Raw genomic sequence first — 27,050 nt, 5'->3', positions numbered from 1 at the left:
AATAGTCAAATGTGTAGAACCCGTCATCATTTCCGTTGTGCCCGTCGAGGAGTCTGAGGCAGAGAGACACCAAGCCAGTGCTTGCTGTGACCGCGGACAGGAGCAGCAGGGTAGCTGGCTGTCTAGAAGTGCCTTGCTCTTAAGCCCGCAAGCCTCTCCGCACCTTTGTGCTGTTGAGATTATCATCCCCATTTCACAGGAAGGGGACTTAGGGCTCCAGGCCAGGTGGCCTGGCCAGAATTGCCCCACTGATAAGCAGCGGGGCTGGAATTAGGAGGCCCTGCAGCTGCTGTGGGGGACCCGGTGTTTCACTGAGGTTTGCAGGCTGAGAGGACAAGCGTGCTACCGGGGACACGGGTCCATCGGCCCCGGCAGGCAGTCCTGGGCCTACCGTGAGCTGCCCCTGCTCCCAGACTGTCCCCGTGGAGGCCCGTGTGCACTTGCCACGCTCATTTCTTCCCCCGCTCTGGCCGCCTTGGGTGCCTTCTCTCCCCGAAAAGGCAGGCCTCCACGTTCAGTGAGGGAAGAGCAGAGAGTGGCCGGGGGGTTGAGAATGACATTTGCTAGGGTGCCGCCTCACTCCTAGCGCCAGCCCTTCGTGTCGCATCTCATCTGACCGGCGCCACACCCTGTGGGATCACGCCCCGTGTACAGATGGGGAAACTGAGCCTCAGAGAAGTTCCCGGCTCCTTTCCCCGACACGGGGTTGGCTTCCCCGGTGGGCAAAATGCTTCCTCAGGGGCGGGGCCGGCAGCCCTGAGGGTCCCAAAGTGGACCTGGGCGGTCGGTTCCACGGATGCTAGAGCACATCCAGCCCCACAGCGAGAGGATTCCCTTCTCCGTTCACGTCCTCCTCTCGTGTCACAGGGAAAGCGTCAGTTTGGTGCTAATCCGTCTTAAGCACGTCTCCAGGCACGCCAGCCTGCCTTTCCAACAGGGAGAGAGGCTGGCTCTTTGGGCAGCAGCAGCCACACGGAATTTAACACTGATTGCGTTTTCGCCGCCTTGATTTTCAGGGTGACCCGTTGCAGGGAAAGGGATCCTGCTGATTGTTACAGTGATAAAAGCCATTCCTTTTGCAATAAATTCAAACACGTTAAAGAAAGATAGCAAGTAAAAAAAAAAACAAAAAACAAAAAAAACAAAAACAAACCAGGACTGGCATTTTGTGGGCTTGGCAAAAGCCGTGGAGGTGGTGCACGAACGAATGAGGTGTGGGGAACACAGGGGGTGTGGGACAGGGCAAGCTGTTGGGAATGGAAACCTGGGAGGGCTCTTCCCGCCTCTGGCCTGCTGTGTGGCCTCCGCCCAGGCATTTGGCCTCTCTGTGTCACATTTGCAAAACGGGGTAATAGAGAACGCCCTGACTGCTCCACAGAGTTCTGCAGGACCCCAAATGAGTTCATGGGCCGGGGGAGGGGCCATGGAAGGTGGGAGAGGACAGGGAGGATTATAAAGAAGATAGCCAGTGTGGGTGAACGTTCCTGGCAAATGTTAGCTGTTTGCTGCTTGGGTCCTTAAAGGTGACCCAGCCGGCCACACGAGGACGCGTGCCTGTGAGAGCAAGCTGTACCTTGCGGGAAGGGCGCAAGCTGCAGTGAGGTCAGGGGGAAGGAAGATCAGAGAGGGAGGGAGGCCCCAGTTCCGGCACCCAGCTCCCGTGGCCACGGCGGCTGCTGCGGGTGCAGGTGATGACGGTGATGGGGATGAGGACGGGGAGGAGGAGGAGGATGGCAGCAGTGACGGGCAGGGCGGTGGTGGCGGTGATGGCAGCCGCGATGGCAGAGATGATGGTGGTGAGTCCAGTCGGAGGGCCCGAGGGCTGTTGTATCATAAAGAAGCGGAAGCTCAGGAGCACATGAAGCCCTGTTGGGCTGCCTGGGAAAGGGGACTTAGATTTGTCCCGTGGGGCTTCAGAGCTTTTCAGGAACCTACAAAAATGTCTGCAAACTCACACAGGCACACGCGAGTACCAGACCCAACATACAAAAAGAAAACCACAAAATTGCGAGTAATGAGTGTTTAATTGGCTATCTACAAATGTAACACTATGACAGCTAGTCAGTGGCAGCTCGTTATACTAAATAGCTAAGTACACATTCTCTTTTCTATGGAATATACGTATTTTTGCAAAGCACTTATTATCCAGTGGGCTGTGCCTCCAAAACAGCGTGTATAGGGCTCTGTATGTTTTTAAATGGCTGTGACTGGTTGGCAAATTATTGGTAAGATAGTAAGTCCCCCATCATTGGAGGTATGCAAGGTGACTGGGGATGACTACCTTTCAGGGATGCTGAACAAGGGGTTCTTGACCACCAGGTGGCCCCTGAATGTTGTTTCTACCCAGAGCACTCCTATTTTCTTATTTGGGGAGCTCATGATTGCACCCTTCCCACCCCCTCTACACATACACACATACATAAAGTTGCTGGAAGAAACCTTTGAGATATTCTAATCCCATGTCCTCACTTTCTGCTGAGGAAAATTAGGATATAAAACTTGGAGGTAACATAGCAAGTCAGAATCGTACCAGGGACTCAAACTCACGGTCCAAATTCCCAACCCTATGCCCTCTCCACCCCACCCCGGCCCCCTGGGCAGTTTGCCCTGGATGGCAGAGATTTGGGCCCCCTTGCAAACATTGGCAATCCAGGGTCTCACCTCCTTCAGGAGAACCAAGGCAGAGTTTTCATTTAGCCCAGTCCGTCCCCTGCCCTGAAAAGGCCTTCCCCAGGCCTTTCCCACACTTGCCAAGCTGCTGCTGGCTATGGACTTGGGCCAAATCACAAAACACCATAAATCTCAATTTCCTTATCTAGAAAGTGGAAATGAAGAATGGAATGCACATAATAGGGTTGTTGCAGAGATTAAATGGGATAAAGTATATAAAGTACTTAGAACATCGGTTGGCACTTTCAAAGTACCCAATAAATGGGATACGATATTGTTATGATGGCTGTTTTCAACGTGCATTTAGTCAATCCGATAAGTATTAATTGAGCCCTCGTTAAGTGCTTGCAGGGAGCGAGACAGAGTGGATCCTAGCCCTCATGGCTCCTGTGTTCCAGTGGGGACAGGGAAATAGCGAACAAGTAGGGAAGCAAGAAAAATGCCGGGAAAAAAAGATGTGCTGTGCGGAAAGCCAAGTGGAGGGGTATGATAGAGGTGAAGAGAGTTGTTTCTGAGGGTCAAGGAGGGCCCCTGTGCAGAACTGATCTTTGCGGCAACACTGGGACATCCAGGTCAATAGCCCATCACATCGCAGGCAGAGCCCCAAGGGGGAGCGAGCGGCATGTCCAAGGCACTGGAACAAGGCCAGGGTGGTCACGTGCCCACTGAGGCCATGGCCATAACGTAGGAGACCAGAGAGGTAGGGCACAGAGCCTACGGGGCCTTATGAGCCAAGGTGAGGGTGTCACAGTATAGCATTGGCAAGAGAGGAGGGAGCCGGTCAAGAGCTGTCATGAAAGGCCAGGCAAGAGGGGCAGCTGGGTGGCTCACTTACGCACATAACTTGATTTTGGCTTGGATCGTGATCCCAAGGTTTGTGAGATTGAGCCCCTCGTTGGGTATTGCACTGACAGCTCGGAGCCTGCTTGGGATTCTCTCTCTCTCTCTCTCTCTGCCCCTCTCCTATGTGCACGCTCTCTCTCTCTCTCTCTCTCAAAACAAATAAACTTAAAAGTAAAAGTCCAGGCAAGAGATGATGCTGGCTTGGACTAGCACCAAGATGGCGGCAGGGGCCAAGGAAGGTGGCCACATCCTAGATACACATATTTCAGAGGGAGATTCCCTAGGCTCCCTGGTAGGCTGAATGTCAAGGAGGATGCCTACGCATTTAGCTGAGCACCTAGGTGAACGAAAGGGAAGCAGAAGGTGGAAAGGAGAATTGGGGATCTCCCCCAGCCCCACACTTCCCAATCTTACATGCACTTTGTGCCCACGGTATCCAGAATAGGTGAATCCAAAGAGCCAGAAGGCAGGCTGGGAGTTGGGAGAGACCAGGATAACGGGGGATGGGGAGTTACTGCTGAATGGGTGTGGACTTTCTCTTTGGGGTGATGGACGTGTCCTGTAGCCACAACATTGTCCATGTGCCGAATGCCACCGGATTGTACACTTGGAAATGGTTAGCTTTATGTGATGTGACCTTCACCTTCATTGAAACAAAAAGGACACGGGAAATAAAGTTTCTCAGACAAACGATAATAACTAAGGGAATTTATTGTCACCATATGTGGTTCGGGTTCCCACATCAACCCCTGGAAGAGGTCAGGCGAGCTGCAGAGGGTGTCTCATTGAGAAGAAGACACCCTCGCAAGAACTGGTGACACACATAGGGAACGAGCTGGGCCAGGTACATACCTTGGGTAGGTGTGGAACCTATGGACACTCAGAGACCGTAGAACCAGGGCTGGCTCAAAGCCCGCTGCCTGCCTCCTTACCAGCTGTGTGCACTTGACAAGTGACTTAACTGCTCCGAGCCATTTGTCAAACAGGAACGGTAATCATCTTGGCCTCACAGAGATAGGAGAATATCTGTAGGAGCTCAGCACACAGAAGTGATCTGTGTCCCAGCTTCTGGTCCAGGTCACCTTCTCCCTAGGTATGATGCCAGAGTGATAACACTCATCATAATAAAATGTCCACTTTGACCCGCCTCCCTCCGTCCCACTCTGGACTAAGGAGGGGGTGGGGCTCTCCCCAACCCGTGTCAAGCTGTCCCAGACTCCACACAACATTCAGATCCATTCACCTCTCAGCCTATGCATAGGGGCCCCACTGGTGGTGGCAGGGGGGTGGCCATTCTTGGAACACGACACTTTTTTTATTAAAAATTTTTTCTTGCACATTTATTTATTTTTGAGAGACAGAGTGTGAGTGGGGGAGGGACAGAGAGAGAGGGAGACACAGAATCTGAAGCAGGCTCTAGGCTCTGGGCTGTCAGCACAGAGCCCGATGCGGGGCTCGAACTCACGAACCATGAGATCATGACCTGAGCCCAAGTCGGACGCTCAACCGACTGAGCCACCCAGGCCCCCCTGGAACACAACACTCTTGAGGACAGAAGCAAACACAATGCCCGGCTTTGAGCCCCTGGAGGCAATGGAAGTTGGGACCAAAACTCAGATGACTGGGAGTCTAGGACCTTTCTCTGTAAGAAGAGTCTCAACCAGAAGTCTTTTCCTGCCTACAGGGCTTTTATGAAACACCCAGCCCACTGCTGTGAAGGAGCTAGAAATCTCCACCACACAAATGAAAGACCAACGCGAATGTTATCGCGAAGCAGGAAGAATGTTGTGCCGCAAATGCCCAATCACACCATCTCTTTGAAAAGCCCAAGGATCATTCCTTTCCCCACAGGAAAAGCTAAATATACAGTGGCCCACGATAGGGACTCTAGAGTCCGACAGACCTGGATTCAAATCCACCTAATGGTGTTGAGACTTGGGGCAAGTTCCTGAACTTTTCTGAGCCCTGGTTCCTGCATTTATAGAATGCAGAAAAGCTCTCTTGCTTCAAGATGTGATAAAGAGTAAATGAGGTGGTGTATACATCGAGAGCCCTGGGCCTGTCGCGAAGTAAGCATTCTCTATGCGGTAACGAGGAAGAAGAGTGTCCTCCTGTCCTCATTGATTGGTGGCTGACTGGGATCAGGAGAGATGTGTTCCACACCTTCTACCGGTTTCCTGGACAATCTTGAGCCTACTGATTGAAGCTTCAGTGGCTCCCTATTGCCTTCAGAACTAAGTCCAAACTCTTCAGCCCTCCAGCCCCGGCTCCACCTTCCCCCTAAGAATCAGCCAGAGAGGTTGGCCGAGGCCAGCTCATACAGGGTGTGGCAGGCGCGGTTATCTTTACGCTCACCACAGGGGAAGCAGCGGAGGGCATGGCATGACCAGCCTGACTCCAGACCTGTGCAGTGATTGTGGGGGAGTGGGGGGAGGATGGTCCCTGAGGGCCGTGAGCTTGGAGTGGAGGACTTCTTACAAAGGGCCCTGCGGACCGAGCGGACTGACCCTGGTCCGGAGCCCTGACCAACCACGTGGTCGATCCTGCTGCTCAGACTGATCTGATCACCCAGCCCCCGTGCCTCTGCGTGCTGTTCCCTCTGCCCAGCGTACTCTGCCCCTTCCCTCCTCCACCTGTCGGACCGTGTGGCTGCTAGGTGTTGAAAAGGTGATACCTACCCAAGGTACAAAAGATTCCAAAAGGTCACAAAGGGTGCATGGCGAAAGAAGTCTCACTCCCACGCGGCTCGGCCCCCAGGTCCCCGAGGGAAGCAGCCCACCTTGCCCTTTTGGCAGGTGGCCTTCCTGAGCCAGCCGCGTGTGGATGCATGGGTACACACACACACACACATTCCCCCACTCGGCACATGTTTGGAGACCATCCCACGTGGGCGCAGACAACCTCCTCTGTCTTTTCGATGGCGTCATTGCTCTGTGTCCTGTGCACTTTTACACCATTTCCAGCTTTTGCTAAGACGATCAGCACCGTGGGGAGTCACGGGACAAATTCCTAGAAGCACAACTGCTGGGTCAGGAGTCTGAGTGTTCTTAACACTAATGGGGTTTTCCAGGCTTAGTAAAATGTTGCCTTCTGTATATGTGTGCGAGCGTGCACACACACAGCTGTCACCTGCCACCAGCCAGAGTCACACTTCAGTTTTTTGAATTCCTGCAGCTCCTCGTTGCCCCCACCGTGGGGCTTGGCTGTGTCCGAACCGCAGGGGCTGGGACCTGCCGTGTCCACTGGGTTTGCATTCCCTGCCCCGGCCCCACAGCTTGCCTCAGGCTCCCGAGTGATGGTAAGAAGGAGCCCCCAGGGCTCCTAGCGTGTCAGCATTTCTTAAGCGGAGCTGCGCATCGGCTGGCATCGGTAAGTGGGAAGAAAAGGACCCTGGGAGGACCAAGGTCATTTCCATTCCCGCCGTCTGAGCCTTAGTCACGCTTGCTCAGCACCCCGTGTGGGTATGGCCACTCTGGAGCTTGCAAAGGCTTGTCTTCCCTCCTTAAAGAATAAAACGTTGCCCCGTGACATAACCCCCATTCCTCGGGCCCTTTTGGGACTCTGACAGGGGCAGAGCTCCTGAGGGTCTGTTGCTGGGGCCACTTTCTGATGTACTCAGCAGCAGGTACCTAGGACATTTGAAATGGCCAGTTATAGGGGGAAAGTTCTAAGAAATTATGGCTCATAAAGACGAAGAACTGCCTTTCCAGGACCCAGTGACTTCTATGTCTCCGAACCGACAGTGGTTACTGGGTGTGGTCGGCAGGGCTCAGCTCAGGCCCACCCCCACTGCCACACCCCATCTCCTCGTGTAAACAGCAGGGCAGCGAGCCTCCTCCTGCCTCCAGTCACATCACTACGCTTACACTCCCCCTCTACCCCAGAGGCCTTGCATCGGAGCTTTTGTGGGAGCTGTTCCCTCGGTCTGGAACCTGTTTGTCCCCCATTTTCATTGAGTTGGCGTCTAACGTCTCAATTCAAATATCTCCTCCAGCTTTCAGTAACTAACTCCTGGACCCGGGCAGCTCCCCCATTATATAATCTTTTTGGCTCCTTTCTATATATAACTTTTGCCTTTCTATCTCCCCTTTCTATATATAACTCTTAAGAGAACTGTAATTAAATGAGCAATACTACAGTGAATTACTTAATATTTGTCTCCCCCACTGTAACAGAAGCTTCTAGATGTTTCTGTCATGCCCACTGCTGTATTTAAAAGCCCAGTACAGTGTCTGCCCCTGGAAGGCACTCAGGTGCTCGTGAATGCTATTTCCCGGCTGTGCAGCTTTAGACAATAATACAGATAACATTTGGTGAGAACCTACCATGTGCCAGGCAGTAAGTGTTTTATAGACTCTTACTGTGCATTTTCACATCCACCACGTGAAGGGGGGCATATTATTTTACAAATGTTACAAATGAGGAAACTAAGGTTCAGAGAGGTTGCAGGAAAGTGCCCAGGGTCACAAAGCTTTTATACGACAGCACTGGAATTAGAACCCTGATCTGTCCAAAGTCCCCGCTCTCAGCCCCTGGGACTCTCCTTCATTTCTCTGTGTGTCAACTTTTACAGAATAAGGGGATCAAATCACCCTTCTTCACAGGATTGCCTGCTGGTTCACCCAGAAGGTACCTAGCATACAGGGGTCGTCTGATGAATACCGTTTTCTTTTCCTAGTATAAAATTATTGCCTGGAAAATCAGATTCATCTGTGAGGCCAAGTGAGAAACCCAATCAGCCAAGCCTTAACTGATCTCCCCCAAATTGCTGGCAGCTTGCACAACGCCGGCTCCCCAGGTGGCTGTGCCCGGAACTCAGGTACGTAAACCTTGAAAGAGGAACTTCATTTTACTTCCCAGTGAAAAGAGAAAAGAAAATGCTGCACTCAGTTTGATAAAATTTGAAAGGAGGAGACCTGAGCCTCGAGACTAGTGGCTTTTCTAGATGGCCTCATCCCTCTAGTTAGCAAACAGAATGTACAACCAGTGACATTTCCTCTGTGAGGAATAGTGAGAGGGAAGTTGAGGCATGAAGTAGACTTGGGTTTGCCTCCGGGCTACCTCTGTGCTGGTGGGGTGGCCCTCGACCGTATTCTTTGCGCTGTGTGGGAGGAATGCAGAGGAAAATGATATTCTGGATCCCACCCACCACAACTCAGTTCCTGGGGAGACACATTGTGATGCTGAATCACCAAGGATCCCCCTAGAAGGAGAGTTTTCCGGGGACACCGAAAACCCAGCATTCTACCCAGTGTGCCCCAGAAAGCACAAGCCTGTGCCAGAGGTGGGTGTAAGTGGGAGGTAGAATTGAGGGGGCAAAACAAATGCTTCTGGGCTTCTGGACGAGATAGCAGAGGAGGCCAGGCCTTGAAGGAAAACCGAGGACTCATCAGTCAATAGAAGAAAGGAGGGACATTCCCGGCAGTGAGAACAGCATGTGCAAAGGCACTGAGTCAGGATGGGCCTGGGACTTTCAAAACCAGGAGGAATTCAATGTCACCTGCACTGTATTTCTCAAAGTGTTGTCTTGGGACACAAAATTGCACATGGCAGACAGAAGCTGAGACTAAAGAGAGAAGACAGAACCAGGTCACGAAGAACCTTGAATGTCACGTCAAGGATCTAAACTTAGAGACCAACCGAAGCTCGTAATGGAGAGCAATCAGACCTCCTCCCGCACAGAGCCCAGCACGGTGGGTTTGAAAGACATCAGAGAGTGCAGTGAGTGCATTTATCACGCTGGGCTGGGGCTGCTCTGGAAGGCTAATTGGCCAGCATGCCCCCGCAGTGCCTCGCTCTTTGTTATGGCTGCATCTGCTAGGTGATCACTGCAGGTAAAGGTCAGAAGCCTCCCCGGGGGCAGTGCAGGGTACTGCCACCCTGAGCAAATTCTCCCAAAGGTGCCTTTTCAAAGGCTATTAAGACAAAGATGAGGAGAGGAAGCCGTGCGACTCGCAGCTGTAACATCCGCGGTCAGCGTGCAAGATGAGTAGAGGAAGTGGCTGGAGCCTGTTCTAATGACTTTCAATTAATTTTCACACACACACACACACACCGAATGAGAGGTAGAACAGATGATTATCTGGTCTTCGTGAACAGTTGGATAAGATCTGTGTTAGATAAGATTGTGTTGTTTTCTCAACTTTTTGTGTGTGAAAATTTTCGCCATAAAATGCGGGGAGAAATAGGCCCATCAGACGCTCACCGGACCCACTGAATTCTGAGGTGAATACCTGTAGATTTCCAAGGTGGGGAAAGCACACACACACACACACACATGCACACACTCACACACTCCACATACCCTGTACCTCTCCTGTTACATGGACAATAGAAAATGTTGGATGGATGGATGGGTTGACGGGTGGGTGGGTGGATGGGTGGATAGGGGGTGGAGAGAGGTGGGCAAGATCCAGGCCCTGTGGAGAGGGCAAACACAAAGCCATATTATACTATAAGGTAGCAGGTGCCAACGGTATAACTTGGTACAAAGTACAGGCATTCAGGAAAGCTCCAGAGTGTTTGAGCGGTGCCTTGAAAGGAGAGTAGTTAAAGTGAATACAGGAAAGAGCAGAGCTCCAGGTGAGGGAGACAGCAAAGGCAGGTGTGAGAAGGGCTAATACATCTGGGGAAAGCCTGGGTTGCCTCAATGGCAAAGTTAGGGGACAAGTACAGGGGTGTTTGGTGAGATCCAGCTGGAAGGATGGGTTGAAGTCTGATCGAAGCACAGGCATGTAAGGCAGGCTGAAGAGTGTGAGCTGAGTTTGAATCCAGGCTCTCTGCTCACTTACTAGGGCTGTGACATCCCTTGGCCTCCCTGAGCCTCCGTCTCTCAGACATTAAATGGAGCAGTGATTTCGCTCACTCTTGAGTTATTGTGAGCATGAAACGGTATTTCATGTAATATGGGATCTCACCATGCCCAGGGCTATCCTACAGTAAGGAGGTGCTGTAATGTGTCGAGCCATCCCCTGCTGCTGGGCACTCTGATCGTTTCCCACTTTTTGCCTCTTGCAACCCCCCCGGCACAGAATCCTTTATACATCTTAGCGTGACAGAGGCTATATTGCCACAGCCTAGGTTCTCAAAAGAACGAATTAGGTCTAAGTGACCTACAGGGGCATCCTTATGCAATGAAGAAATTAGGGAAAGGAGGTCGCTCAGGATTGTGTAATGTGTGTGCCTGTGTACAAGTAGAAGCACGGGGAAGAGACTGGAAGGCCCCCATCATACCAAAGCGTCAGCAGCAGTCACCTTCCGGGCATGAAAGTCTGGGTGTGCGATAACTCAAACCGTTGACCCTTCCTGTATACCTCAGCATACTTGGTTTACTGCCATAAGCATGTCATTGCTTTGGAAGTTTGAAAGGAAAGCTCAAGAAAGTGTTGGTTTTTTTTTATGTTAGCTGTGATGATGAAAATAATGATAATGATCTTGTGGTGCCGTGGCCCTCTAGGGCAGTCACTCTACCCAGAAGGCACAGGATGGATTAAGCTCCAGGCGAACGCATATCCATCAGATGCTCACCTGCCTTCACGAGAGGTCACCGGAAACTTCTGGGACCTGGGCTGTAAAATAGAAACTCGGCAGAGTGGTTCTTCTTTGAGACATCCTGAAAAATGCAACTACCGCTGCTCTGTTCATCGTTGTGCCCCCAGCACCTAGAACAGCATTTGGCACGTTACGTTCTGAAAGAAGTATTTGCTGAAAAGAACAGACAGAAGGAAGAGAAGGAAAGAAGGGAGGGCAGATGAAGTTTGAATTATGTGAGAGACTGCTTCGATTCAGGTTTGAAAACCCCGAACGCTAAGGAAAACATTGGTCCCAGGGCACAAATACCTATACCTGTATAAGAGGTATACAGAGACTCAGAAAAAAAATTGCTTTTGGAGACAGGGATGCTCAAAAAAGAGAGCTTTGCTGCTATCCCCCCCACAGTTAATTAAATGTACCAGTGAGAGCCATGCTGCTTGTGTTATTTATGTAATGAAAAGATCTTCTAAAAATAATACCCAGAGGCCCAGCTCACAAGGCCTGGTGGTTGAACCAGCTGGAGTGGCAGAAGGTGACCAAGAGGCCGTGATCCTTGCACCAACACAGTGGTTACGATTAAATGATGCTTCTCGTATTCAGGTTGCAAAACCGCTCCAGGCCGGAGCCTAAGAGAGGCTTAATTTTTGTCACATGGCGATTAGCTTGCTTCTGAGAGGGGGTCTACCGTCAGCTTGATTTCTGCACGCTCCCAGGTTGCGGTAAATTGCCTGCTAGCTGCTGTCTGGAAAATCAGGATCAGCTTGTGTGAAAGGGAATCATCAGGGCCTTAGCTGTTTTCATCAGTTGGGATCATAGGATGCCACCAGTAGGAGGGAGTCTCTGGGATTTAACCAGGAAGTATTGTGTGTGCAGCCATTCTGTTGAAGTGGGGTTTGCATGGGGACAGGTGGAAGGAAGGTAGGAAGGATGGGAGGGAGGGAGGAAGGAACTGGAAACCACCAAAATACTCGTGATAAGGGCATAATAGAATAACCATGGCCAGCCACCCCACGGGCTGCTGTGCAGCCATTGGAGAGGCTGAGTGAGCTCTGTGCTGGCTGACCGATGACGTGTGCTGCTATATAAGAAAAGTAAGATTTAGAGAGACGTTTAGAGCAGGTGCCGCTGGCGAACTATGACAGCGGGCAAAATCTGGCCCTCTGCCCGGTTTTGTGCAACCTGTGAGCTCAGGATGGCTTTTACATTTTTAAATAGTTTGGAAATCGTTTTTAAAAAGAGTTAGAGGGGCGCCTGGGTGGCTTGGTCGGTTAAGCATCCGACTTCGGCTCAGGTCATGATCTCACGGTCCGTGAGTTCAAGCCCCGCGTCGGGCTCTGTGCTAACTGCTCAGAGCCTGGAGCCTGTTTCGGATTCTGTGTCTCCCTCTCTCTCTGCCCCTCCCCTGTTCATACTCTGTCTCTCTCTGTCTCAAGAATAAATAAACATTAAAAAAATTTAAAAAAAAAAAAGAGTTAGAAAAAAAATCAAAAGAGGAACACTGTTTGGTGACACGTGAAAATTACGTGAAATTCCCAATTTCAGCATCCATAGTAAAGCCTCCTGGGAGCGCAGCCACACTCATTCATTTGCACCTTGTCTGTGTAGGTGCCCTCGTGCTACAGTGACAGAGTTGAGTCATTGCAGCAGAGACCTTGGGGGTTGCACGGCGGAAAATACTGACTACCTGGCCTGCTCCTGAGAAACTTTGTCAGCTCCTGGTTTACTGTGTGGTGACGTTTTGTAAAACCCACAGCGTCAAGTTCTCAGTGCTTTATCAGAGTAAATTCATTACATTTGCTGATTTATTCATTCATTTTATCATTTATCCATTAGATGCTTAATGCCTCCCTGTGGGGTCAGGCACTGGGGACCAGCAGTGAACAGCAAATGCAGTCCCTGTTCTTGTGTCTAGAGTCTCTGTCTAGTTCTTTCTTTCTCCCGTATAAGTATCCACTCCAGCCGTATCTCACTAGGTGACACAGTGGTCCAGTCCCTTGCACTCTGCCTCCCTTCCTCCTCCCACTGTGTATCCTGATTGCCTCAGTCCCTCCTAAGGAGAGGTGTCCAGATTGGCCCTGTGCCTCCTGGAGCCTCGCTGGGAGATCGAGGTCTAGACGGATTCGCCTTGAATCAGTCACGCTCTTAGTCTGATTGCAAAGTGTTCAACACTTGACCCTTGCATTTTCAGCTCCTGTTCTCCAGTGGTCCTAAGAGGCAGACGCAGCAGTCCTTGACCCCCGTCGCATGGGTGGGAGCATCCATCAGCTATGGAGAACGATGTGGCCACATCTCCACGTGATCTCTCCTGCATAAAACCAAAGCCACCTCCAGACACATGCTCTGGTGCCTCAGTCTCTATGCAAGACCTGGAGAGTGGAGACCTGCTTCAGTCCTTGGAGGAAGCTGGCTCTGCAGGGGGTAATTCGAGGACTGGAATTTGAACCAAGAACCTTCTCTCTTCCTTCGCTCTTCTTCATTCACGTTCATGCCCAATACCTCCTCGGAGACGGCTCTATTTATTTCTAGAAAAGCAGTACTGCGGCAGTCGTCGTAGCCTCCCCATGTCTGGACATTTTCTTTTGGCTCTCCCGGAAGCCTAGAGCCCAGTGATTGACATAACTGGCACCCGGGGGAGCTGAACGAGCAGCGGCCAGGGGCCGTGGGCAGAGGAAGGAGCCGTGAGGTTCCAGGATGGTACCTAACGGCACAGCCTCTTCCTTTTGTCTGGACTCTCCCCCATGTAGGATCACTGTCAGCGTGGTCCTCGCTGTCCTCATCCTCATCACCGTCGCCGGCAATGTGGTGGTCTGCCTGGCTGTGGGCCTGAACCGCCGGCTCCGCAGTCTGACCAACTGCTACATTGTGTCTTTGGCCATCACTGATCTGCTCCTTGGCCTCCTGGTGCTGCCCTTCTCAGCCTTCTACCAGCTATCCTGCAGGTGGAGCTTCGGCAAGGTCTTCTGCAATATCTATACCAGCCTGGATGTGATGCTCTGCACGGCCTCCATCCTTAACCTCTTCATGATCAGCCTCGACCGGTACTGCGCTGTCACGGACCCCCTGCGCTACCCTGTGCTGGTCACCCCAGTCCGAGTGGCTGTGTCTCTTGTCTTAATTTGGGTCATTTCCATCACCCTGTCCTTTCTGTCTATCCATCTGGGGTGGAACAGCAGGAATGAGACCAGCAATTTCAACCACACCATCCCCAAGTGCAAAGTCCAGGTCAACTTGGTGTATGGCTTGGTGGATGGGCTGGTCACCTTCTACTTGCCTCTGCTGGTCATGTGCATCACCTACTACCGCATTTTCAAGATTGCCCGGGATCAGGCCAAGAGGATCCACCATATCGGCTCCTGGAAGGCAGCTACCATCGGGGAGCACAAAGCCACAGTGACACTGGCCGCCGTGATGGGAGCCTTCATTATCTGCTGGTTCCCCTATTTCACTGTGTTTGTTTACCGTGGGCTGAGAGGGGATGATGCCATCAACGAGGCCTTTGAAGCCGTCGTTTTGTGGCTGGGCTATGCCAACTCGGCCCTGAACCCTATCCTGTACGCCACACTAAACAGAGACTTCCGCACGGCATACCAGCAGCTCTTCCGCTGCGGACCTGCCAGCCACAATGCCCACGACACTACTCTGAGGTCTGGCAGCTCTCAGCTGGCCAGGAATCAAAGCCGAGAACCCACGCGGCAGGAAGACAAGCCCCTGAAGCTCCAGGTGTGGAGTGGGACAGAGGCCACAGCCCCTCAAGGAGCCACAGACAGGTAACCACCCAGCCATTTGTATGCAGGACAAGTGCATGGGGAGGGGGACCCACTAGTGGTAACCCTTAGGTGGCGGCTGTTCACCAGGTGCTGGTTGAACGTTCTGTGCTGGGAACTCTTCGTGAGCACTTTGCAAACCTCGTGGGGTTCCGTCCTCCCAAATCCCCCTGAGGTAGAATCTTGTACCTTCATTTTTAAAGGACCACATTAAATCTCAAAGAACCTGGCCAGGGCCACTCAGCTGGGACCTGGACAGAGGCCCTCTGACTCCAGAACTTATGGGCCCTTTTTTCTATCTACGTTGTCCTTACAATCAGGAGCCCTGAGTTTGAAGCCCAACTCTGCCACTTGGTTCGTCATCTGAAGTGTGCACCCAGGCTTTCCAGGACCACCTTCAAATGGCCATGCGCTGATGCTGCCACCTGGGGAGTAACCACAAACCCAGCTCGGTCCACATTCGTTGAGCATCTCTTATGCACCAGCTCTTATGCTAGGGGCACTCGGGTCAGAAGAGAAAGAGGACTGGCCAAATTGGGAAGGCACAGCCTTGAAGGTCAGGCTAGGAGCTTGGACCTTATACCATAGGTCTAAGGGGAAGGTGGAAGGATTAGAAACAAGGGTGGGGGTAACCCAGGCAATTCTGTGCTTTGTATAGAGAGCTCTGGTTCCCTGTAAGGTGTGGACAAGAGGGATGAGAAGGGGCCATCGGTGAAGAGGGGTGTGGTACTGGCCCATGAGAGAGGAGAAGGGAATAGAGCAAAATCTAGGAGGCTATAAAAAAAAATAGGCTAGGAGAGCATTGGACGTTAGGGGTACAGGAGATGCAAGAGAGAGGACACCCCAGGATTCCACCTCCAAGAGGTATCCAGGCTGAAAAGATAAAACAGGATCAGAATGAGCTGTAGATAAACGCACTGGTGGCAAAGCCAATGCGGGTATTAAGGGAAACCCCATCAAACACTTGAGTGGCTCTGAGGAAGCTCACCCACTGCACGGAGAGGGTGTTTACAGGTCTGGGGGAGCTCTAGCTGTTGAGAGGGGTGAACGAATGGGCACTGGTAGAACACCTGGCACATTGCAGTGCTCAACAGATGTTGCTTTCCTTACTCTTCCAACAGACCGTGCCAGAATGCTGGTCTGTGTGACTGACCCATCCACCATTCCATCCATCTGTCCCTCCATCCACATATACATCCATCTGTACATACATACATACATACACCTATCCATCCGTCCATCTACCCATCCACATATACATACATACATACACCTGTCCATCCATCCATCCATCCACATATACATACATACATACATACATACATACATACATACATACATTTATCTGCAAACATTTATCAACTTCCCACCACATGCCTGGAACTGTGCTGAGCACTGGAGATGCAGAAGTGACATTTTGGGCATTTATTGTGATGAACAGGATGGAAAGTCAACTGCATAGCCCCGGTCTCAGCTTTGTCCTCACTCACGCTGCGGTTTGAGCAAGCCCCTGTCCCTCTTGGGCTTCAGTTTCCTCATCGCATAGAGTGTGGGGTCCGTCCTCATGCAGCCTGCCCTACTCACCTCCCAGGGTTGCCTGATGCACAAGTGAGCCAAGAGATGTGAACAGGCTCTACAACCCCAATGGGACGTTTGTCTCCTTTCAATAATTGAGCATCGGACTTGAGAAAAGCTTGGACAGATGCTGCAGACCCACACCCTCTGGGTTCTGATCCCTGGGGAGTGCTGTGGGAGCAAAATGGCCCAACTGGACCCCTGGGCCTCATGGTCCCTCTGGTCCTGGCAGCAGCCAGGTATGGAGTGTCCCACCATAGACCTGGATCCTGGGCTCTCCACCCCTCCACTGCTAGCCTTCTGGAACAAGCCTCGTTGCTCCTGCTCCAGCCTCCTAACCTCGAGACTCTCCGTCTCAGATCCGTCCCCCAAACCACCCAGCAATGTCTCTCCAAAATGCAGATCTAAAGACTTCCACATCTGGCCCTGATGGGTAAGACCCCTTCTGACCACGTCCTTCCACGTTCCCTCATTCAGAAAGTGACCTCGAGTACAAAGCTAATTTAGCTCGTGAAGCAAAGAACAAAGCACGGGGCGTAGACCTTGAAGAAGGGCTTAGACACTGTAGAAGCCCATTGACACAATTCAGTGTAGTCATGCATGCCACTAGCCACTGCTCTTACCCGTGTGATCCCCTGGTTTATAGGCTGCCTTCGCCCCTAATCCTTAGGGAACAGCATTCAGTAAGTACTCAGCCACAAGAGCTGACACTGGGTACCCACTGGGTGCCAGCTTTACATGTTTGCCATTGTTTCTGTGTGTAATCATTCTGTGGGCATCCTGTCCCCACCCTTGTGCTGGGTGCTAAGGGTGCAAAGGGACATAAAGCAAGCCCCTCACCCCACCCCACCCCAAGCATCGGTCTCACCACCTGTAATCGCTCATGGTCTGCTTGCAGAGTAGACGGGCAGCGGTTCAGTGCAGCACTTGCCAAGGATCGCAACCCAGCGTGCTGGGTGCCTGGATGAGGCGGCTCGTGGCCCAGGGAGCCCATCCCAGGGAGTAGACCTCTGAGCTGAGCCTTAAACGGGGACGGGAAAGACCTTATTCATCCAGGGTGGTACTTTTGGCCTCGTGACCTCATTTCGCTTTTCCCACAACCCCATGAAGTAGGTGCTTGTTTAATCTCCGCTTTACAGATGGGAAAAGTGAGGCTCGGGAAAGTGAAGTAAATGGCCCAAGTGATGCAAGCTACTGTGTCAGCCAAAGCCACATTCTGAGCCACATTCTGAGTAGAGAGATAGCAGCCCCCATTACTGGCTGTCCTCTGGGTGCTGGGCGCCCTGTGTATGCCCATCTTTTCTTCTGACCTTCACAGCCACCCTGGGAGAGGGGCTCTGAAGCTGAAGCCAGGCTGCGCCTGCCCCGATCACGCCCAGTGGCCACAGAGCCAAAGCCTTCAGAGCACATGTTCTGTGTGGCTATGGCCATGCTCTGTTCTCCAGGCCTTGGAAACGGTGGGCAGAGGGGTTTGGCAGAGGAGGATGGTGAACTGCTTTGGAGGGTTTCACACGACGGTGGGGACCGGGGGGCGCAGGAGGCCAAGAACAGCCAAAGGTTGATTTTCACACTGAGACTGCCAGGGTATCAGGGCCTCATGTGGCCCTCCATCAGGTTGGCTCCCAGCTTCCCTGATGACCGATAGCACTGACCTGACCAAAGGCCCTTATCACTGCTGAGGTGGGTGGAGGTCTGAGCTGAGAATTCTGAAGGGAATACCTGGGCCTGCCCTTGGAGCAGGGAGGGACACGGTCAGCCAGGGTGCCAGCCAACGGGAGACTCTAGGAGGGAGGGGCCCAGCTGGCCCGTCCTCCCTTCTCTGTGGCCTCTCCTGCCCCTGATTGGTTGCCTTCACCCCACCCTCGTCACCTCTCCCCATGTGCTGCCCCGCCCCACTCAGTGGCCTCCACTGTTCTTCCTGGATAGAGGGGTCTGCAGCCGTTTCCTAGGGCTTCTGTAGCAGATGACCTCAAACTTAGTGGCTGAAAACAACACAGAGTGATTCTCTTAACAGTTTGGGAGGTCTGAGATCAAGGTGTGGATGGGGCTGGTTGCTCCTGGAGACGTCAGAGGAGAATCCACGTCCATGCCTTTTCCAGCTACTCTCCTTGGCTCACGACCCCTCTCTCCCATCACTTGTCCCTCTTGTCTCCTTTGTCATATCCCCTTCTCCCATCTGTAGCCAGATCTCCTGCCTCTCTCTCTTATAAGGGTTCTTGTGACTATATTTAGAGTCCACCAGGATAATCCAGGATAATCTCTCCGGCCCGAATTCCTTGACTTAATCACACCTGTGAAGTTCTTTTTTGCCACATAAGGTAACGTGCTCAGGTTCCAGCGATGAGGATGTGGACATCTCTGGGGACCATGTTCAGCTACCACAAGGCCCAGCTCCTCACCTGGCATTAGAAGCTCTACCCTCTTCCTGTTTCTTGCCAACATCCCACGGCCCACACCCACCCTCGACCCACTTCTGCCATTGCCAAAACAAACCTCTCAGCGCCCCGACGCCCCAGGCACACAGCAAGGAATTGCTATACGCCAGCCCTGCTTGAGGCATAGCAATGAGCGAATCACAGGTCCTCCTCCCTGAGGGGTGTTATTCTAGGGCAGTGGTTCTCAAAGTGTGGGCCCTCAGCCAGCTGCAGGCTTCCAGAAGCAAAGTAGCCAGCGTCAGGCCACACAGCCTCAAACATGGAATCTAGGATTCCAGCCCAAGCTTGTCTGACCCCAAAGCTTGGGGTCTTTGCACAGTAAATGCTACCTGGACTTAAATTTAGCCTGGATTCAGTGCTAGTCCCATAGATACCAGATGAGGAAACGAGGACACGGGGAAGCCAGTGACCTATCTGAGGTCCAATGCAAATACTGGAGGAGCTAGGAGTAGACAGAGTTCTTTGGGCCCCTGCCCAGGGCTCTTGGGTCCTTTTTCTACATGCTCATTTGCTCTGGGTAATCTCCGAGGGCAGGGAGATAATATTCATGGGCACCTGGAGTATCAACAGTCTCGCTTGGGTGTGGCGCTTCCTCATTCCGACAGAGCACCTGCAGGCTGGAGTCAGAGCTCAAGAAAGACCCTAGGAGAAGAGATGCAAAGGAAGGCGAGGAGGGCAAGGTGCTTTCTTCTCCGAGGCCCCTGGTCAGCTGTCCGCTCAGGCCCCCCTCCCCATCTGCTCTCCCTCCCTTCGCAGCCAGAGAGCAGATTTCCACTCCTGATGCTCTTGGAATAAAACACAAAGGTCTCATCCTGACCTCACAGGCCGTGTACCCCACGCACCCTTGCCTCAGTCCAGACTATCTTATTCCTCTTGATGCCTTCTGTGTGTTTAATGTCTGCACCCCCGGACAGCATGCTCCCCAAGGGCAGGACCATGTCTGTGTTGTCCACTGTTGTATCCCTAATAGGATGGGCACAGTAATATTTGTTGGATGAACGAATGCATGAATGCATGAATGCGTGAATATCTAGTTCTGGTTTCCCAAGAACTCTAAGAGGTGCATAATGCTGCCCTCACTTCAGAGATCAGGAAACCAAGACTCAAAGAGGGAAGTTCCAGGAACTAGTGGGAGGCAGAAATTCCTGGTTCCCTTTTCTAACTTGGATGTCACAACGGGCCTCCCTCCAAATAGTGGTGTCAGGGGCGGGCCTCACAGCAGAAGCCAACCACAGGCTCTGAATCAGGTGTTGGAGAGGGAAGACACCCCTAACGGTAACCCAGCCCCTCCCCCTGGCCCAGAGAGGTGAGGTAACTCGCACCGAGGGCACAGCAAGGGAGCTTCCGAGAGGGGTGGGAGCCCACGGTTCCCGACAGCCTGCTGCTCTGTGGCTGTCCGTGATGTCTCCCCGGCATGTCCGGGTTTAGCCAGAGGTTGGCGGCACAAGAGAGTGGGGGGTTGACTTCATCTGCTGCTCCAAGTTCGGCCTCTGCGGATGCAGCTGGCGTGAAAGAGTTCCAGGAGCCGTGAGCGCATTCTTCTTAAGGAGTGTTGCTCAGAAGGGAAGTTTCCCATAGCTTACCCCGCCAAGAGCCTCGCTTTGTTTACTCTTATCGTTTGGGTTCTAAAGTAGTCTAACTTTTTGGCACACTGATTCCAGCATTTCTTAACAGCCTTTATGGTGCTTTTTGCAGAGGTGCCCAGAGCAGCTCCCCCCTAACGAAGGGGCCTGGCCGCCCCCCTGCACACTGGAATCCCACTGGCTGCTTTGTTACCTCTGCCTCTGTGCCTGGCTGTTACCCAGCAAAGCTGCTGGGGTATTCTCCTGCTTCTGGTGTGGAACTAGGGAGCCCCAGTAGAAGTCCCACCCCACCACTGCTCACAGGTTGGTGTGGGTTTGTTTCTGGGCTCTCTATCCTGGTCCGTTGATCTATGTCTGTTTTTACGCCAATGCCATATTGTTTTGATTACTGTAGCGTAGTGGTATAGTTTGAAATCTGAGTGTGATACCTCCAGCTTTGTTTTTCTTTCTCAAGATTGCTTTGGCTGGAGAAAGTCTTTCATGGTTCCATACAAATTTTAGAATTATTTGCTCTAGTTCTGTGAAAAAAGCCGTCAGAATTCTGATATGGATTGCATCGAATCTTGCTTTGGACAGTATGGACATTTTAGCAATGTCTATTCTCTCAGTCCATGAGCATGGAACGTCTTGACATTTATTTGTGTCTTCAATTTCTCTGGTCAGTGTTTTATAGTTTTCAGTGTACAGGTCTTTTGCCACCTTAGTTAAATTTATTCCTAGGTATTTTATTCTTTTTGATTCAGTTGCTAAAGACACTGTTTTCTTAATTTCTCTTTCTGATAGTTCGTTATTACTGTAGAGAAATGCAACAGATTTCTGTATGTTGATTTTGTATCCTGCAACTTTGCTGAATTCATTTATAACAGTTTTTTGGTGCAGTCTTTAGGGTTTTCTGGATATCGTATCATGTCATCAGCAAGTAGCAACAGTTTTATTTCTTCCTTTCCAATTTGGGTGCTTTTAATTTCTTTTTCTTGTCTAACTGCTGTGGCTACGACTTCCAATATGGTGTTGAATAAAAATGGCAAGAGGGGGCATCCTTGTCTTGTTCTTGATCTTAGAGGAAAAGCTTTCAGCTTTTCACTGTTGAGTATGACGTAAGCTGTGGGTTTGTCATATGTGGCCTTTAATATATTGAAGTATGTTCCTTGTATACCCACTTTCTTGAGAGTTTTCTTGTATCATAAATGGATATTGAATTTTGTCAAATGCTTCTTCTGCATCTATTGAGATGATCATGATTTAAAAAAAAATTTTAATATTTATTTATTTTTGAGAGAGAGAGAGAGAGTGAGCAGGGGTGGGGAAGGGGAAAAAAGAGAGGGAGACACAGAATCCAAAGCAGGCTCCAGGCTCCACGCTGTCAGCACAGAGCCTGACGCGGGGCTCGAACTCACAAACCATGAGATCATGACCTGAGCTGAAGTCGAACGTTTAACTGATTAAGCCACCCAGGTGCCCCAATCATGATTTTTTTTAATGTTTATTTATTTTGAGAGAGAGAGAGAGAGAAAGGGAGGGAGAGAACATGCATGAGCAGGGGAGGGGCAGAGAGAGAGGGAGAGCGAGAATCCCAAGCAGGTTCCATGCTGTCAGTGCAGAGCCCAATGCAGGACTTCAACCCACAAACCGTGAGATCATGACCTGAGCCAAAATTAAGAGTCAGGTGCTTAACCAACTAAGCCACCCAGGCACCCCAGAGATGATCATATGATTTTTATACATTTTTTTGTGAAAGTAGTGTATCACAGTGATTAATTTGAGATGAACCATGCTTGCATGGTTGCATCCTTGGAATAAATCCCACTTGATCATGGTATGTGGTCCTTTTAATGTATTGTTGAATTTGACATGCTAATATTTTGTTGAGGATTTTTGCATCAACATTTATCAGGGATATTGGCCTGTAATTTTCTTTTTCTCTATGGTGTCCATGTCTGATTTTGGATCAGGGTAATGCTGGCCCTAACATGAGTTTGGAAGTATTCCCGCCTCTTCAATTTTTTGGAAGAGTTTGAGAAGGGTAAGTATTAAATCTTTAAATGTTTGGTAGAATTCACCAGTGAAGCTGTGTGGTTTTGGACTTTTGTTTGTTAGGATTTTTCGGAGGGAGTGGGAGGGGGGGATTTTGATTACTAATTCAGTCTCTTTAACAATTGGTAATCGGTCTATTCCAGTTTTCTATTTCTTCATGATTCAGTTTTAGAAGATTGTATGTTTCTCGGAATGTATCCATTTCTTCCAATTTGTCCAGTTTGTTAATGTATAATTGTTCTTGGCAGTCTCTTATAATCCTTTGTATTTCTATGCTATCAGTTATAACTTCCCTTCTTTCATTTTTTATTTCACTTATTTGAGCCTTCTCCCTTTTTCTTAGGATGAGTCTGGCTAAAGCTTTGTCAATTTTGTTTCTTTTTCAAAGAACCATATCTTAGTTTCATTGGTCTTTTCTTTTTTTTTTTTCTCTTTTTGGTCTCTATTTCATTTATTTCTGCTCTGATCTTTATTATTTCTTTACTTCTACTAACTTAGGGCTTCATTGGTTCTTCTTTTTCTAGTTTCTTTAGGTGTAAAGTTCGATTATTTATTTGGGATTTTTCTTATTTCTTGAGGTAGGCCTGTATCCCTATGAACTTCCCTCTTAGAACTGCTTTTGCTGTATCCCATCAATTTTGGATTGTTGTCATTCCATTTTCCTTTGTCTCAAGGTATTTTTTTTTGTATTTTCCCTTTGATTTCTTCCTTGACCCATTGGTTGTTCAGTAATATGTTTTTTAATCTCCATGTATTTGTGATTTTTCCAGTTTTCCTTTTGTAATTAATTCCTAGCTCCATACCGTTGTGGTCAGAAAAGACGCCTGATATGATTTCAGTCTTCTCAAATTTATTGAGACTTGTTTTGTGGCCTAACATGTAATGTGCCCTGGAGAATGTTCCATACGTGTTTGAAGAGGATGTGTATTCCACTGTTTGGGGATGGAATATTCTGTATATATCTTTTCAGTCCATCTGGCCTAATGTGTCATTTAAGGCCAGTGTTTCTCTGTTGATTTTTTTGTCTCGATGATCTATCCATTGATGAAAGTGGAGTTTTAACGTCCCCTACAATCATTGTATTGCTGTCAGTTTCTCTGTTGGTATTGGCTTTCTATATTTAGGTGCTCCTCTGCTGGCACATACGTATTTATAAGTGTTGCCATCTTGTTGTGTCGACCCCTTTGTCATTACATAGTGCCCTTTTTTGTCTTTTATCAGTCTTTGTTTTAAAGTCTATTTTGTCTGATATAGGTAGAGCTAAACCAGCTTTCTTTTCATTCCCATTTCCATGGAATATCTTTTTTCACCCCTTCACTTTCAGTGTGTGTGTGTGTGTGTGTGTGTGTCCTTCGATCTGAAGTGAGTCTCTTGTAGGCAGAATATCGTTGTCTTATTTTTATGCTTTCAGCCACTCTGTGTTTTGTTATTAGAAAATTTAGTCCATTTACACTGATTGGTAAGTATGTACTTACGGCCATTTTGTCAGTTTTCTGGATGTTTTATAGTTCCTCACTGTTTTTGTTCTTCTTCTTTCGCTCTCTTCCTTTGTGGTTTTATGCCTTTCTTTAGTATGAGGTTTAGATTCCTTTCTCATTATGTTTTGCTATAGGTTTTTGCCGCGTGGTTACCATGAGGTTCACATAGAATAGTGTATACAGATGTCTCATTTGAGTTGATAGCAACTTAAACTTGAATGCATTCTAAAAACTCTATATCCTTCCCCCATGTTTTATGATTTTCATGTCATATTTCCATTCTTTTATTTTGTATATCACTTAACTAATTATTATAGCTTTAGTTAATTTTACTACTTTTATCTTTTAACCTTTATACTAGCTTTATGCATGGTTAATCCACTACCTTTACTGGTCATATTTTTACTTTCATATATTTTCTTGTTATTAGTTCGTGCCTTTTCTTTACAGCTGAAAGAAATCCCTTTAACATTTCATGTAAGGCCACCGGTGATGAACTCCTTTAACTTCTGCTTGTCTGGAAAACTCATTATCTCTCCTTCAATTCTGAACGATAACCTTGATGAGTAGAGTATTCTTGGCTGGAAGTTTTTTCCTTTCAGCAATTTGAATATATCATGCCACTCCCTTCTGGCCTGCAAAGTTTCTGCCAAGAAATCAGCTTATGATCTTATGGGAATTCTCTTGTATGCAGGAAGTTGTCTTCTCTTGCTACTTTGGAGATTCTCTTTTTAAGTTTTGACATTTCAATTATAATGCGTCTTCATGTGATTCTCTTTGGTTTTATCTTATCTAGAGCTCTCCAAGCTTCCTCGATGTTTGTTTCTGCTCCCAGGTTAGAGAAGTTTTCAGCCATTATTTCTTCACACAAATTTTCTGCCCCTTTCTCTCTTTTCCTTCTGGGACCCCTATAAAGCAAATGTGACTCTGCTTCACGTTCTCCCATAAGTCTCTGAAACCATCTTCGCTTTTTAAAACTCTTTTTCTCTCTTGGTGAGTTCTACTGCTCTGTCTTCCAAGTCACTGATCTGTTCTTCTGCTTCATCTGGTCTGCTCTTGAACCCCTCTAGTGTATTTTTCAGTTCCATTATTGTATTCTTCAGCTCTGTCACTTCTGTTTGGTACTTTCTTGTATTTTCTGTCTCTTCATTGAAGTTCTCACTTCAATCCTTCTCCTAAGAATCTTCATGATCATTACTTTGCATTCTTTAACAGGTAGATGATTATCTCTGTTTCATCAAGATCTTTTTCTGACATTTTGTGTCTTGTTCTTTGGTTTGGAACATATCCCTCTGTTTCCTCATTTTGCTTGCCTCTCTGTGTTTGTTTCCATGTATTAGTCAAAACAACTACCTCCCCCAGTCTTGAAAGAGTGGCCTTATACAGGAAATGAACCTTATCATTCAACCTTGCCCCAGCTCTTACTTGTCCCTCAAACCTTTGTGATTGTCTGAGTAGCCTGATTTATTCTTTTTTTTAAATTTTTTTATGTTTATTTTACTTTTGAAAGAGAGAGACAGAGTAGCGTGAGTGGGGGTGGGGTAGAGAAAGAGGGAGACACAGAATCTGAAGCTGCCAGCACAAACCGTGAGCTCATGACCTGAGCTGAAGTCAGACGCTTAACCGACTGAGCCACGCAGGGGCCCCATCCTGATTTATTCTTTTTTTTTTTTTAATTTTTTTTTCAACGTTTATTTTTATTTTTGGGACAGAGAGAGACAGAGCATGAATGGGGGAGGGGCAGAGAGAGAGGGAGACACAGAATCGGAAACAGGCTCCAGGCTCTGAGCCATCAGCCCAGAGCCTGACGTGGGGCTCAAACTCACGGACCGCGAGATAGTGACCTGGCTGAAGTCGGACGCTAAACCGACTGCGCCACCCAGGCGCCCCCTGATTTATTCTTGATAGGCCTCTGTTGTTGAAGGTATGCCCAGACCTGCCAGTGTTCCAAAGGGAGTAATCATAGGCAGCACCTAATTTCAGGCTGATTGGAAGCCAGATCCTTAAGCAGCAGCTTTTTAAGTATGCAAATATATATAGTCCTGTGGGACTGTAATTGTAAACCTTGCTGGCCTCCAGACCACGAAATCTGGAGGTGTCCTATGGGCAACTGTTGCAAAAATCAGGGCTCCAGGCAAGTGTGTAAGCTCTTTTCTAAGAGATGCCAGTGAGCTGTGTAAAGGCCGAGGGAAGGCTTTCTCCTTGCCTACATTCCCGGAGAGTGCCTCGGTAGCCTCTAGATGTCTGGCAAACCTGAAGCCTGTCCCTCGGTTAAAGCTCTAGGACAAGTAGATGGGCTTTTGTCAGAGGCAGGTGGGACTTATGTTTCAGTCTGCTGTCTGTGCAGTGCCCTGGGTATAGTAGCCTTCCCAGAACTGTCTGGGTCCCATGGGGCCCGGAAACACAAGCACCTCTGGCCACAAGGGGCAGGTGATCGAGGGATATCCCCCATGTGGATTGCACTTGCCCACCAGCTTTAGTGAGGCTGTCAGAGAGTGTTGAGGCTGGGGCCTACCTAGCTGTGCTAGCAAGGTAGAGGGAAAATGCAAAAATGGCGCTCACCAGCACCTCCATCCCCAAAGTCCTAACTGACCTCTGCCCTCTCTGGTGAATACTGTAAGATTAGCAAAATGCAGCCCGCCTGGGTGGCTGCAGCATGCCTGGGTGGCTCCATCGATTAAGCATCTAACTCTTGATTTCAGCTCAGGTCATGATCTCACTGTTCCTGGGATCAAGCACTGCGTCGAGCTCTGCATTGACAGCGTGGAGCCTGCTTGGGATTTTCTCTCCCTCTCCCTCTGCCCCTCCCCCCCCCAAAAAATCTAGGTTCGCAAATGCATCTCCTGCACGTACAATCCAGTCACCTCTTAAACTGCTGCCTTTCTGCTGGTCCCCTGATGAGCGAGTCTGTGCATGAGCCATAAGTCCCTCAAAGGAGTATCTCGTCTCCACAGACCCCAGGTTTCCTGGACGTAAGCCCCATTGGTTTCCAAAGCCAGATGCTTGGGGGCCTCATCTCTTCAGTGCAAGTGCAACAGGTTGGGGTGCCCAGTGTGTAGCACAAACCCCTCTCTCCTCAGAGAGAGAGTCCAGACCCATGAGATCTTCCCGTATTGTGAATTATCCCGCCGGGGT

General features: G+C 49.6%; 1 protein-coding gene across 2 annotated transcripts in view; it reads left to right on the top strand.

Annotated features, from left to right (window-relative positions):
- HRH2 (histamine receptor H2) overlaps positions 1 to 27,050 on the top strand; it is a 53,571-nt gene that overhangs the window by 8,599 nt on the left and 17,922 nt on the right. Inside the window, exons 1-2 of one of the 2 annotated variants that reach the window (XM_047090947.1) lie at positions 8,207 to 8,332; positions 13,235 to 14,813. In XM_047090947.1, the coding sequence (XP_046946903.1) occupies positions 13,738 to 14,813 (1,076 nt within the window). In that variant the 5' untranslated portion in view covers positions 8,207 to 8,332; positions 13,235 to 13,737. Of the gene's footprint in view, positions 1 to 8,206; positions 8,333 to 13,234; positions 14,814 to 27,050 lie in introns of those variants that run through there. The other variant, XM_047090937.1, reaches the window with a different exon arrangement.

The sequence above is a fragment of the Lynx rufus genome, unplaced genomic scaffold (assembly GCF_022079265.1).
Source record: "Lynx rufus isolate CCGP_SWC_20201006 ecotype Redwood Valley unplaced genomic scaffold, mLynRuf1.p SCAF_1, whole genome shotgun sequence".
NCBI lineage: Eukaryota > Metazoa > Chordata > Mammalia > Carnivora > Felidae > Lynx > Lynx rufus.
This window is presented reverse-complemented; position numbering and strand designations above follow the sequence as displayed.